A 12,757-nucleotide genomic window follows, 5' to 3' on the forward strand; every position below is an offset into this window, starting at 1 on the left:
GAAAATCGTGCTTTTCATTGGCCACATCCTTGGGGCATGGGGACCCCGACTGGGGACTCCACTGGCGGATACCACAAGATGGCCGGTCCCTGTGCAAATGTGGCCAAGTCCAGGGTCCTGAGATTAACTCCCATGGGTTCGTTGACTAAATGAAGGCAAACGCACGATTGTTCCCAAGATGGCCTGTGTGTGGCCCAGATCCCCTTCCCCTCTGAAGGCCTCGTGGGCCTGTCTGCTCTCACTTCCCGCGGACCACTCAGCTCCAGCCCCATGGGCCCTTTCTCTGAAACTTGAATGTGTCCAGATCGTTCCAGCCTCAGGGCCCGGGCCCTTGCCATCCTGTCTTCCTACAACATACTCTCTGGGTCTTTGTGCACTTGGACTCCCATTGGGACCTCAGCCAGATGTGACCTGCCCAGAGGCCATTCTGGACCCAAACCAGCAGGCTCCCATCACTTGGTTTGTTTTCTTCATCGTACTTATGATTCTCCGCGGTGGTTATGTATCTGTGCGCTCTCTCCCTCTCTAGAATGTAAACGTTGGGAGGGCAGGGCCCCTGGATCCTTGCTTGCCATGTATTATAGTGGCCAACACAGTGCCTGGCACAGCGCGGATGCTCCGTAACTATCCACTGGACAGATCGCTGGGAAGGGCTTATTTCTGTATTAGTTTCTTATTTAGGTGAAAACACTCGTAAATATTTAGGATTGGAAAGCTGTGTGGCAGATTCTTAACCCATTTTGTGCTTAATCTATATTTATCCTGAAACAAGGCACTGGTTTCCCAGATCAGAGAACAGATGTATTATTTGTTCACACGGTGATCGGAGTGCTGGCTCCCCGCACCCGAAATCCTCGCGGGGCCACGCGGTGAGAGCCAACATACCCTGTGTAAACAGGGATCTGTAGCCTGGGGGACAAGCCCTGACGTTATGACTCTCGGAGCTTGCCTGGGCCTCTCCCGAGGTCTCTGTCTTTAAGTCTCAAGGCTCGTTTGAAGCCGGCCTCCTGCACCGCCGGCCAGCAGTCTGTTCTCAGAACACCGTGACCACGGGGGACACGTGGACACATTCAGTATGTTTTACTTCCCAACACACATCTCCCGAACCGAAGCATATCAGCCACCATCTCTGAGTGGCTGCCACGTGCCTGGAAATTTGTGTGCACCGTGAACCCTGTGGGGACAGATCCTGTCATCCTTTTTTGTCAGGTGAGCAAGCTGACCCTTGGAGAGGTCGAGTGACCAACTGAGGTCGGTCGGCGGCACCTGAGGGCAGGGCTGAGACCCTAGGTTTGCGTGCCCCTCAAGCCCGAGTTCTCTCCTCTCTCCCGCCCGGGCTCCCCAGAGTCTGGGCAAGTTGCTTTTAACATGTTTGGTGAGTTGCAGTGGAGTTTTTGGAAAAAGAAGCCTCTGGTCTATTTATCATTCCACACCTACTGCGTGCTGGGCACTATGTTAATCATGGGGGGGGAATAAGGTGGGCGTGGTCTTTTCCCTCCTGGAAAAGTCTTTTTCCTCATGGAAAAGACTTCCAGTGTCTTTTGGGAGAGGCAGACATCACAAGAGGACAGCCGATGACATGACGACGACGGACGACGAGGGTAGCCAGTGAAGTAACCCAACCTGGCAGCAACCCCTGGGGCCATTCCACTGGGGCCCCTGAAGGTTGAATGGAAAGTCTTGCCCCAGGCAAGGTGTGGGGGAGGGGCTTTCTGGAAGGAGGGACTGGCAGACTCAAGGGGAGGTGAAGAGCTGGGGGAGAGTCACCGGGGAGGAAGTCAGGAGTCAGGGACTAAAAGGGACTGCTGGCCTCGGGGGAGGGGACTGCTCTTGTCCTCCGAGCACTGGGGAGCCGCAGCAGGCGTAAGCAGGGGGAAGAGAGGGGATGAGCTGCATCAACTTCTCGTTCGTGCCAGATGTTCTGTCTAGGGCGAATGCCCTTTTCTGATCTTTCCTCGGGCCTGGGGTAGAAAGGCTGGAAGGTGCGGGGAGGGACAAATTCAGGGAAATGTGAATCTCTCAAATAAGGTTTTTGGTCCTTTGGTCAAGAGCGTAACCAGCACGTCCTGGCCCTGGAGGAAAACGGCTGTTTCTGCCTCTCTCACCCGTGTGCTCACCTGGCCGTCAGTCTGGGGCCTTTTGGGAGGTTCCAGATGTGTGCACCGGGGCCACTTGCCCGACGCACGGATGGCCGGTTGGCATGGCGGCTGGGCGTCTCCCGAGAAGCTGCCAAAGACCCTCACTGCAACTCAAGGAAGCCCGCTCGTCGGGGGCCACATCCATAGCAAACACGGGTAATATTTACCAAGTATTTCTGGAAAAATGAGTGCAAAATGCAGGAAACGCAGTGCAAATTGCTCGAAGGGAGTACATCAGCAACATAGGACATTTAATGAGTCTGAGAGGCGAGGTGTACATTTTGGGAAAATGTCAATTGCGGTAACGTAAACAAGAATCCTGTCAAGATCTCGTTCTCCTTGAGACTGTGTTTCAGTCTCTGGTTCTCACCACAGCTGCAATTCTAGAGATCTGATTCTAGACATCAAGGAGGGGAGAAGCGGAGGAAGGAGAGAAGCAGGGGCTGCCTGTGTGTCGCAAATTAGCAGAAAACATCCAGAGTAAACCTTCACCGGGGGCCTGCTGTGTTACCCCGAAAAGCCTCTTGCTGCAAAAAACCAGACCCTGCAGGAACAGGGACTAACCTGGCTGCTGATGGGTGTGGCATCGTGTCAAGGTCAGGGGAGGGTCAAGGTCAAGGTCGAGGTCAAGGTCATCCAGTGCGGTTTCCCTTCTCCCACGGCCTGCGTTCCTCCGATTGCTGGGACCTGGGAGGGACCTGGGCACCCGCAGCCTTGTCCACCCAAACCCGACCCTTCACCAGGTCAATCCAGAGTCAAGGGAAGTTAGGAAACCCACGGCCCCCAGGCCGCCGATGCTCCCTCACCCTCCCGTTGGGTCAGGAGCGGTGCCCAGGATGACAGCGTGACCGCCCGCCCTCCTCTCCCTGCAGTGCCTGACAGCATCATCATGAAGGTGCTGGACCAGAGGCTGAGCCAGCAAGACAGCGTTCAGAAGGGGTGGGTGCTGCACGGCTTCCCGAGAGACCTGGACCAGGCGCACATGCTGCACAGCCTGGGCCACCGGCCCAGCAGGTAAGCCGCCCCCTTCCGGAGGGTCGCTGCCACTGGGCACCCCCTCCCCAGGGGCTCGGCCGACGAGGTCCCGGTGACAGCTTGCGGTTCACCAGAAGCTCCACTGCCCCTGCAGTGGCATGGCTCTTCGACAACCCCCCCCCCCCCGTCCCCGGCCACCCGCTCCCTTTGCCCCATGAACTAGAAGTCAGGCTTGGGTTCAGGTCCCGGCTCTGTCACTTACCTCGCGGGACCCGAACTTCCTCGCCCGTGAATGCCGACCCACCCCAGACAGCCTCGCCTTCCCCAGGGGATTGTGCCAGTGAACGGATGTCTTCTGCTGTTTCTCCTCTTGTAACGGTTTACATTTAAACGTTTGGTGCATCAGACATGTATTCTGATGCGGGTATGGGGCACGGGCTGAGCACTTCCTCCCCAGATGGTTGGCCATTTGTTCCAAAACAGCGTCCAATGTCGTGGAATATCGTGTTCTTCCTCCGCTGACGTGCACCGGAGAGCATGCCGTCACTGTGTGTACTGTGGGAGGAAACGAGAGGGGTTCCCGTGGAAACAAGCAAGGCTAAGAAGTCTGAGCTCGCTCTGGCGAGGGAGTCGCCACGCCGCTCGGGTTCGGCAGAGGCCCGGAGGCCGGCAGCGGAGCGGGAAGGCCTCCCGGGTGCGCCCTGCCCAAGCTGCTGCCCTGGGAGGCCAGGTTGGGGGGGCGGCCACCTCGAAGCGGGGCGCCCCGTGTGCTTGGCCGGGGGACCATATGTGGCTTTCTCTGGTTGGTCCTAACCTGCAAACGGTGGCAACAATTAAGGAACCTGCTAGGTATCTGGCTGTTTTGGGGTCCCTTGTAGCAGAGACTGCGACTTGGTTTGGGAGAGTTTTGGCGTTTCTAGGTACTTGGCATCTTATTGTTATCATTTCAGCTTTTCGTTATTGGCTTTTTATCTTCACGTGGCGTGTGGAGAAGTTGTTGAAGTGCAACCTCGAATTTAAAATAAAAATTATTGGCATTCTGTGGAAGGCTATTCGACAGTATTTGAAAAGAATGTGTATTTTATAAATTTTTTAATGCTTACTTACTTTTGAGAGGGGGAGAGAGAGCGAGAGAGAGAGCGTGCACAAGCAGGGGAGGGGGAGAGAGGGAGACACAGAATCCGAAGCAGGCTCCAGGCTCCGAGCCGTCGGCACAGACCCCGACGTGGGGCTCGAACTCACGAACCGCGAGATCATGACCTGAGCCGAAGTCGGACGCTCAGCCGACTGAACCACTCAGGCACCCCAAGAGTGTGTATTTTAAATTTGAAGTTATAGAATTAAATATACGTTATTAAGTCACACTTTTTCTTTTCTAAGTCTATTTATTTTTTTTAGTCATCTGTACACCCGACGTGGGGCTCGAACCCACGACCCCTCGATCGAGAGACACATGCTCCCCTGACTGAGCCAGCCGGCGCCCCTTAGGTCCTCCTCGATCCCCTCTGTCCTTGTCTCCTCATTGCTGTGTTTGTTTTTTGTGTCTGTCACCCTGTCAAGGACTGATTTGCTGACTTCCCTCTAACAGCACATTTTTACTAATTTCTCTTGTTCCCTTATTTCCTGCAGCTTTTGCTTTATGTGTGTCGGTGCCGTGTTACGCAGTTCACAAAGGCTTGGGTCAGCGATGTGTTCCTTGTGAAATGTCGCCCTGACGGAAGTGACCGTCTTTGACACGACCGCGGGGTGTCTGAGCGCCCCCTGTGCCCCTCCTCAGCAGCAAAACATTGGCATCAGAGAAAGAGAGAGAGAGAGAGAGAGAGAGAGTCTGTGTTGCAGTCTGCCTCAGGACCTCCCAGGTTCTGGCCAGAGAGGTAGAAGGCACACACTGATTCTTCTAGAACAGCCGCTCTCGGGGGCCAGCTCCACCGGAAGGCGCGCCTTTTGGTCTGTTTTGCCTTTTTAAATTTTTCTTATTTCGTCGTTCCTGAAGCTCACAATCACCTTGCTTTTTCGCTTGCCTACCTTTCTTTGTATCTATGTGCTAACTAGTTCCACTCCTTATTAGAGCCCCTGCGAATAGTTTGCCACAAGGTCCGTTGGGCTGTGTAATCTGTCGGCCGCAGGCTTTTTCTTTCCCTCTGATTCCTCTCTCTCGGTTGGACTGTTTTTTTGTTTTGTTTCCTCTTGGCTGACGGCATGGCTGTTGTCAGACTTACCCACTGTGGCATCACGGGAGTTTCTTTGTCCTTCTCCTGTTTTCCAAGCCCCATACTCTTCCTCCGTCTGGCCTCCAGCTGTTCCTCGAGTTAAAAAGGTGGTTTTAGGGGCGCCTGGGTGGCGCAGTCGGTTAAGTGTCCGACTTCAGCCAGGTCACGATCTCGCGGTCCGGGAGTTCGAGCCCCGCGTCGGGCTCTGGGCTGATGGCTCGGAGCCTGGAGCCTGTTTCCGATTCTGTGTCTCCCTCTCTCTCTGCCCCTCCCCCGTTCATGCTTTGTCTCTCTCTGTCCCAAGAATAAATAAACGTTGAAAAAAAAAATTTATAAAAAAAAAAAAAAAAGGTGGTTTTAGGGGCGCCTGGGTGGCTCAGCCGGATAAGCGTCTGACTCTTGGTTTCGGCTCGGGTCATGACCTCACTGGTTCTCGAGTTCAAGCCCCGTATCTGGCTCTGCACTGACAGCACGGAGCCTGCCTGGGATTCTCTCTCTCCCTCTCTGTCTCTGCCCCTCCTCTGCTCTCTCTGTCTCTCAAAATAAATAAACATAAAAAAATAAATTTTAAAAAACGGTGGTTTTAACAGAAGGAGGCTGTCATGTCCTCAGCACACTTGTTCCAGACTGAAGAGGTCCCCCTCCACCCCCTCCACCCCCTCCACGGATGCACAGTCATCCCGATGCTCCCGTGCACGAGCACCCGAAGGTTCCCTTCGCCCCCCTCCCACGTGAGGAAGCTTGTTTCCACGTCTCCCGATTTTCTTTCTCTTGGTTTACTGCCTTGTTTTGGTCAAGCACATCCATCGGTAGCTTCCGGAGAAAGGTTGTGTGGGAGATAAATTTTTTGAGACTTGGTACGGCCCAAAGTGCCCTTATCCTACCTTCCTACTTGCGGGGTCGGTTGGTGGGGCCAGGAATTACCCCAGTCGCTTTCCCTCCGCCATTTTGAATTGCTGTTAAGGAGCCCAATGCCAGTGTGATTCCTGGTTCTTCCTACGTGGCCTTTTTTCCTCTCTCTGGAACTTGGTAGATCTTTCCTTTATCCCCAGGGTCGTAAAACTTCACTATAAGATTTCATTCGTTTCTTTGGTGTGGGTCTGGTTTACTTGGTTGTCCCCGAAGCTAATCTGGAATGTTCCTTTTAAATTTTATTGATCTTGTTAAATGAATTATTCTATCTCTGGAAATGTTCGTGACAGGCTTGTCATTGCAGGAGGTGGGGGTTTCCCCTTCCTGTTAAGGTTTTGTCAGTCTTTTTTTTTTTTAACTTATTTATTTTGAGACAGAGAGAGAACAGGGGTGGGGCAGAGAGAGAGGGAGAGAGAGAATCCCAAGCAGCCTCCGCTGTCAGTGTAGAGCCCAACGCGGGGCTTGAACTCACAAACTGTGAGATCATGACCTGAACCGAAACCGAGAGCCAGACGTTCAACCAACCGAGCCAGCCACGTGCTCCAAGGTTCTGTCTGTCTTGGCCTCGTCCTTTCTCAGTAGATTCTCTTGTTGGTTGGTCGGTCTGATTGTTTTTCAGATGTCAGGTCACCCTTGGTGGTTTGCTCCAGTGTTAGAGTAGGAGATTAAGATGTTAGTGGGTGGGACCTTGTGGCCCATGGAGTTTGTCTTCATGGAAGGGTGGTCTCTTGGGGCCATTTATGCAGAACCCTCCGCCAAACTCACCCACGCTGCTCAGCTTTGTCCAAGAGGACTCGTTCAGCCTCCTGCCGGATGGTGACGTTCTGGGGTCCAGGGGCGAGCAGGACAGTGGGAGGCAGGCGGAAACGGAAGGAGGCATCACATGCTGCAGGCCATGTGCATATTTTTTATTTATTTCCCCTAATTTCGGTACAGATGCAAGCTCTGACCTGTGCTTGGCATTCCTCGGCCCAAGGAGCCTGAACTATACCTTCTCTAGAGCAGAAACCTTCCATTTCTACCCAAGTGGAGGAGGAGAGACACTGGCCCAGCAAGACGGTGTGAGGAGGGGATCTGGGGCTTAATCTCTTCAACCAGTCCTCCTTATTTCAGCCGCCGGTTCCAGAGTGGTGCCTGTGCCTGAGCCTTTGAGGGTTTGCTGGTGAACGCTGGGTTTGTTCTCAGCCGTTCCTACTGCTGACTCGGGGTTGGCCGTTGGGGTCTCTGCAGCTGTTTGCCCCCCTGCACACTTGCTTTCCAGCCCCGGACATTTTGTGTCCGTGTCCCCTTCCTCCATTCTCTCTGTCGCGTCGGGTCGGTTTCTAAAGCCCCTTGAGTCATTTTTTCGCGGGGGGGGGTGGTGCTTTGGGAGGAAACAGTTTGGTGCGTGTTTCAATGTGACGTTCGTACTTGGAACTCGGCCCGCGGCCTCTTTGTGGCACCTGTGTAGCCCCACTTTTAGTTTCAACTAGTTTGCTTCCCTTATTTGTGTTATTGTGCGGACAGAATGAAATTGGGCTTAATGTGTTTTTTTTACTCAACCTGCTTTTTTTTTATTCCTTGAATAGCTGAAAATATCCCGCTTATTTTTGCCTTTATCACTTTATTTTATGCTTCACTGGGGCTTCCTTTGTTTTCCATCTTAAAAAAAAATTTTTTAATGTTTATTTATTTTTTGAGACAGAGAGAGAGACAGAGCATGAGCAGGGGAGGGGCAGAGAGAGAGGGAGACACAGAATCCGAAGCAGGCTCCAGGCTGCGAGCTGTCAGCACAGAGCCCGACACGGGGCTCGAACCCACGACCCACGAGATCATGCCCTGAGCTGAAGTCGGACGCTCAACCAACGGAGCCACCCAGGCACCCTGGGTTTTCCATCTTTTTTTTTTCTTTAGTTTATTTACTTATTTTTTCAGTAAACGCTACACTCAATGTGGGGCTCGAACTCACGACCCCAAGAGATGAAGAGTCGCACGCTCCACCCGTCCGCCGACTGAGTCTTTTCTTCCTGGTTTGTGTTTTCTTTGACTTTTCTTACTGCAGTTGTTACCTTCTCTTCTCTCCGCTAATCCGTGTGGACGGTGGTCTGTGTCTCCAGCACGCTTTGTACATTTCATGTACACGGTTAGGCTTGTGCGTCTCACTTTGTCAAATGAAACAGAGGCTCTCGACTGTCACGTGGAGGAGAAAGAGAGAGTGCTCCCCCACGTGCTCCCTCTTCGCCCCTGCCGGTCCACTCTCTGTCGTGAAGAGGGGCAGGCGGGGACACACGTCCTCAGGCTGTTCTGTGCCGGTCTGTGGGACACACATTCCTGTTTTTAAGATTGCTAAGCGTTTCTTTCTAGAGATGTAACGATGATGTTGTCTCCAGCAATAATTATGACACTTGTGAGCTTTTAGTTCCGTCTTCAACCGGATTCAGAGTTCAACATCAGCTATTTCCGTAACGCAACCCCCCATTTACCAATTTTGATTCGTCTGTCCTTTGAATGGGTCGTCTGTGATGCATTTTCAGCCGGGGCACGTGCATGCTAGACTTCCTAAATTCTTGCCCGTTTGAGAGTGCCTTTCTGTTACCTTTATTTGTGAACAACATCTGGCAAAGTGAAGAACCGTTGGGTCAAATTTCTTCCCCACCGGCACTCCTGTATCATTTCCGCACTGTCCTCGGCCGTCTCTGGGGCTGTACGAGTTCCCCGGGGGCGGTGGGTCAAGTGCGTCTTCTGTCTGGGTGCCCTCGCGTGCTCTCCCCCCACCCCCCAAGTTCATTTACACTGGCTAGACCTCAGTCTTGCTTCGCTTGATGACTTTTCCCTGAGATCTTATGCATCCCATCCGGGTATGTTATTTCAGGAGGACATTCTTCTAGTACACATATTACTATTTTCCTGGCTCATTTGCTTGGCCCTCTTCTCCAGGAAGACCACTCGTGTGCGTGTCGGATAGCTATCATCTGTTTTCCATAATTGGGAATGTTTTTCTAGTAGCTTTCATGTCTTGTTCGTTTCCCATCTGTCCTTCATGATAACTCCAACTATGTTCTGTTGTGTTACTGTCTCATGGCCCCTGGTTTTTCTTTCCTATAATGCTTTAAAAAAATTTTTTTTAACGTTTATTTATTTTTGAGAGCTAGAGAGAGACAGAGAGAGACAGAACGAGCAGGGGAGGGGCAGAGAGAGAGGGAGACACAGAATCCGAAGCAGGCTCCAGGCTCTGAGCCATCAGCACAGAGCCCAATGCGGGGCTCGAACTCATGAGCTGTGAGATCATGACCCGAGCTGAAGTTGGACGCTCAACCGACTGAGCCACCCGGGCGCCCCTCTATAATGTTTTTATGTTTCCCTTTATTTTCTCCCTTAAGTCTGTCAGCTTTTGCTCATCTCCTCTTCTATCTTGCACCTTTTCCATGATTTCTTCCACGGTAGAGTCTGTTTTTCCTAAATTGTGTTGAGTGTATTGATAAGTCTTGATTGAAAAATGTGCTTAGGTTTCCTGGAGTAATTTTTCTTCCAAAGGGTATTCATTGTCTCTCTCTATTTTTTTTCCTTCTCTTCCTTGCTTCCTTCCTCCCTCCCTCCCTCCCTGCCTTTCTTTCTTCCTTTCTTTCTATCTCTCTATCTCTCTATCTATCTATCACCATTTTTTGGGAAGCATGTCTCCCTGGGTCCCAAGATGCTTGTCTTTTGCCAACAATTTGTCCTTGAATAATAGGCCTGTCTTTTGCCTAAGAATGGCATGAGTTGGTATGTTATTTTATTTCTGCGACTGCTTTAATAAATCCCCACAAACTTGGTGGCTTAAACAACACAAATCTATCATCACCCAGTGCCGCAGGCCTAAAATCAGTAGTCGGCAGGCTGTGTCCCTTTCTGGAAGCTCTGGGAAGAATTCATCTCCTCACCCTTTCCAGGAGGCTGCCCACCGTCCTTGGCCCCTGGACCCCTTCGTCTCCAAAGCCAGCAACGTTGCACACGCGGACATAGTCACGTCTCCCCCTGACCAGAGCTGGGGACACTTCTCAGGCTTTCAGGACCCACGGGGTTAGTTTGGGCCCACCCAGAAAATCCGGGATAATCTGACCATGTCAGGGTCTTTATCTGAATCATATCCGCAGAATCCCTTTTGCCAGGAGAAGTAACAGATTCCCACATTCTGGGGATTAGGAGGCGGCCCTCCGGGAGGGGGGGCATTCTCAACCCCTAGAGTTGAGGCCGGAGGGCTTCCTGCGGGAGGCGGAGACGTCTGGTTCTGGGGCAAACGGCCGGCCGGGGCTTCCTGTCTCACTACCCGTGTTGTCTGAGGACCTCCGGGGGCACAGGGCCATGGGGCTAAGTGTCCACCCTTCGTGTTCTGGCAGCTTAACACACTAGGGTGCCGGTGGGCTAGCTTCTGTGCAAGGGGGTCATCTACCTGAAGATGAAAGGCTCTGGGAAATTGCAGAACGGTCACTTTGGGGGAGGCTGGAGGCAAGGGTCCAGTGCTCGATTCTTCTGAGCCCCGAGGGAGGAAACGGCAGTTTTAGACAGGCGAGGGCACCGTGTTTATTCAGAAGCACACAGGGGGAGAATACTCAAGAAGCTCTCTGATTTAGGGCAGGTTTGCGAGGGAGTAGTTCTCCATTCCCCAATAAACTCAGGTTCTAAAGACTTAGTAAACAATGCTGATTTAATTTATTTGACCCCCAGGGCGGAGGCCAAACAGGGAAAAACATGTTTGTTTCCAACACAGGTCTCATCGTCACCCCTGTTCCATCACCTTTCCTTATTTTCCTCTCCTCCTTCTCCTCCGCCTCGGGTCTGACTACTCCATTCCCCCCCACCTCAGCCTTCAATTAACATTTTTATGATTAATGCAGAAGGTAATTTTAGCCATAAACCTTCAAGTCCAGATCCAGGCTGAGAAAGCGAGAAATATTCTAAAATGAGCCCGCCTGGCATTGGCATGAATATCGGGGCTGTAATTCTGGCTCGGTTGTGATGCCAATTATAAAGCAGTCTAGCTGTGGCGTTGCTGTTTCTGACACCAGGAGGAAACCTTGGCAGAATTATAGCCTAGAAATCAATCTGGGAATACGATACAGAAATCTATAATTCAGACATGAAAACAATCTACAAAGCCTCTCTTTTTTTTTTTAGGAGGGTTCGATGAAATTAGATTAAAATAAATTTACATATATATCAATTTTATTATTAAAATATATTCATGCCAGTAAATAGAGTTATTGGAGAAGGAGAAGCTGATCCGTGTCGGACACCGAAATAGACCTCTCTGGCTTATCAGAAAACAAAGTTATTGTCTCCTTGTCAAATATAAATCTCTTCTCAGAGCTAATAAATGGATAGTGTTCAAACGCAATGTTTTGTTTGACTCCTACCTCATAAACCCGTGGCACATAATACTAAATTATATTCTGCCAAGCAATATCAATCTCTAGATTCCAACATCACACGGTGAGGGAAACAGACCAAGTAATTGATGTGTTGCAAAGAAGGAGAAAAAGTTATTTGAGAACAAAATAAAATGGGCTATAAAGTTTGTTAAAACATCATCATAGTAAAAAAAAAAAGAAAGAAAAAAAAAAAGGAAGAAGAAAAAGAAAGAAACAAAGAAAGAGCTCTCCGAGGCTGTATCCAGACTCTGCCCTCCGCGTGGCTCTAAAATAATTCATTTCATGCAGCAAGTTTGTGGCGCGGTCCTTCCCTTTAAAATTAATGTTTACCATAGAGAGGGAGTAGAGGATTCTGATTGATGTCGGGAAGTTTGCCGGGGAGCAGACAGGCTGGGTTTCCGCACCCCCTCCCTCCCCCTCAGTGGGGCGAAGAGGGGCGGGGCAAGCTGTGGCCTTGAACCTCCCTCCCCTGCTACGTGGCTGGGCGGCCAAGGCCCCCTGTCCTGTCTGGCTGCGAGGCCAGCCCGAGGTCAGAGCTGCCCGCGCGGCATTCCTTGGAAATCGCTGGGGAAGAGGGTAAAGGAGGGGACCCCGGCTGAGCGAGTGGAATTTATTTACTCTTTCTCTTTTTCTGTCTTCTTTACTCTTTCTCTTTTTCTGTTTCGGTGCCCTAACTCTGGGGTCTGTAAAGCAATCCCCCAAGGACCAGGTTTTAGACGAGCTTTTGTGTCCCAGCTCCTTGTATGCAAATGGGAAACTGCTCACAGGGTTCCTTCGAGAGAGTGGTGGTGCTTTGGGATTTTTATTCATCATCATTTTGTAAACTAGCGGGTCAGGGCGTCCCACATCCAGAGGAGCCCAGAGGAGCCTTGGGGAAGCGGTGACCGGTCCCCGCTCCTTGCGTTCGGCTCCCACTTGGTGCCTGGTGCGTCGTCGGCTTTGCTAAACCCATGGCCGTTTCCTCCAGGGAGCGGAGGGCAGACCAGGGAGGGGAGCAGGTTGGCAAACACCAGCGCCAGGCCCCTAGGGGCTGGGAACCCCGCCCCCGTCCAGAGAAGCGCGTCCCATGCCTGGGGGCCAGACCCTTGAAGCAAGGCCAGGGCCATCTCGGGCCGGTCCCAGGCTGCCGCTGGCG

At 51.8% G+C, this 12,757-nt stretch overlaps 1 protein-coding gene across 1 annotated transcript in view; it reads left to right on the forward strand.

Annotated features, from left to right (window-relative positions):
- The window catches only part of AK8 (adenylate kinase 8), a 127,957-nt gene that overhangs the window by 73,927 nt on the left and 41,273 nt on the right, over positions 1-12,757 (forward strand). Inside the window, exon 11 of the mRNA XM_047098187.1 lies at positions 3,011-3,152. Within this exon, the coding sequence (XP_046954143.1) occupies positions 3,011-3,152 (142 nt within the window). The remainder of the gene's footprint in view (positions 1-3,010; positions 3,153-12,757) is intronic.

Source organism: Lynx rufus, unplaced genomic scaffold (assembly GCF_022079265.1).
Source record: "Lynx rufus isolate CCGP_SWC_20201006 ecotype Redwood Valley unplaced genomic scaffold, mLynRuf1.p SCAF_44, whole genome shotgun sequence".
NCBI classification, from domain to species: Eukaryota; Metazoa; Chordata; class Mammalia; order Carnivora; family Felidae; genus Lynx; species Lynx rufus.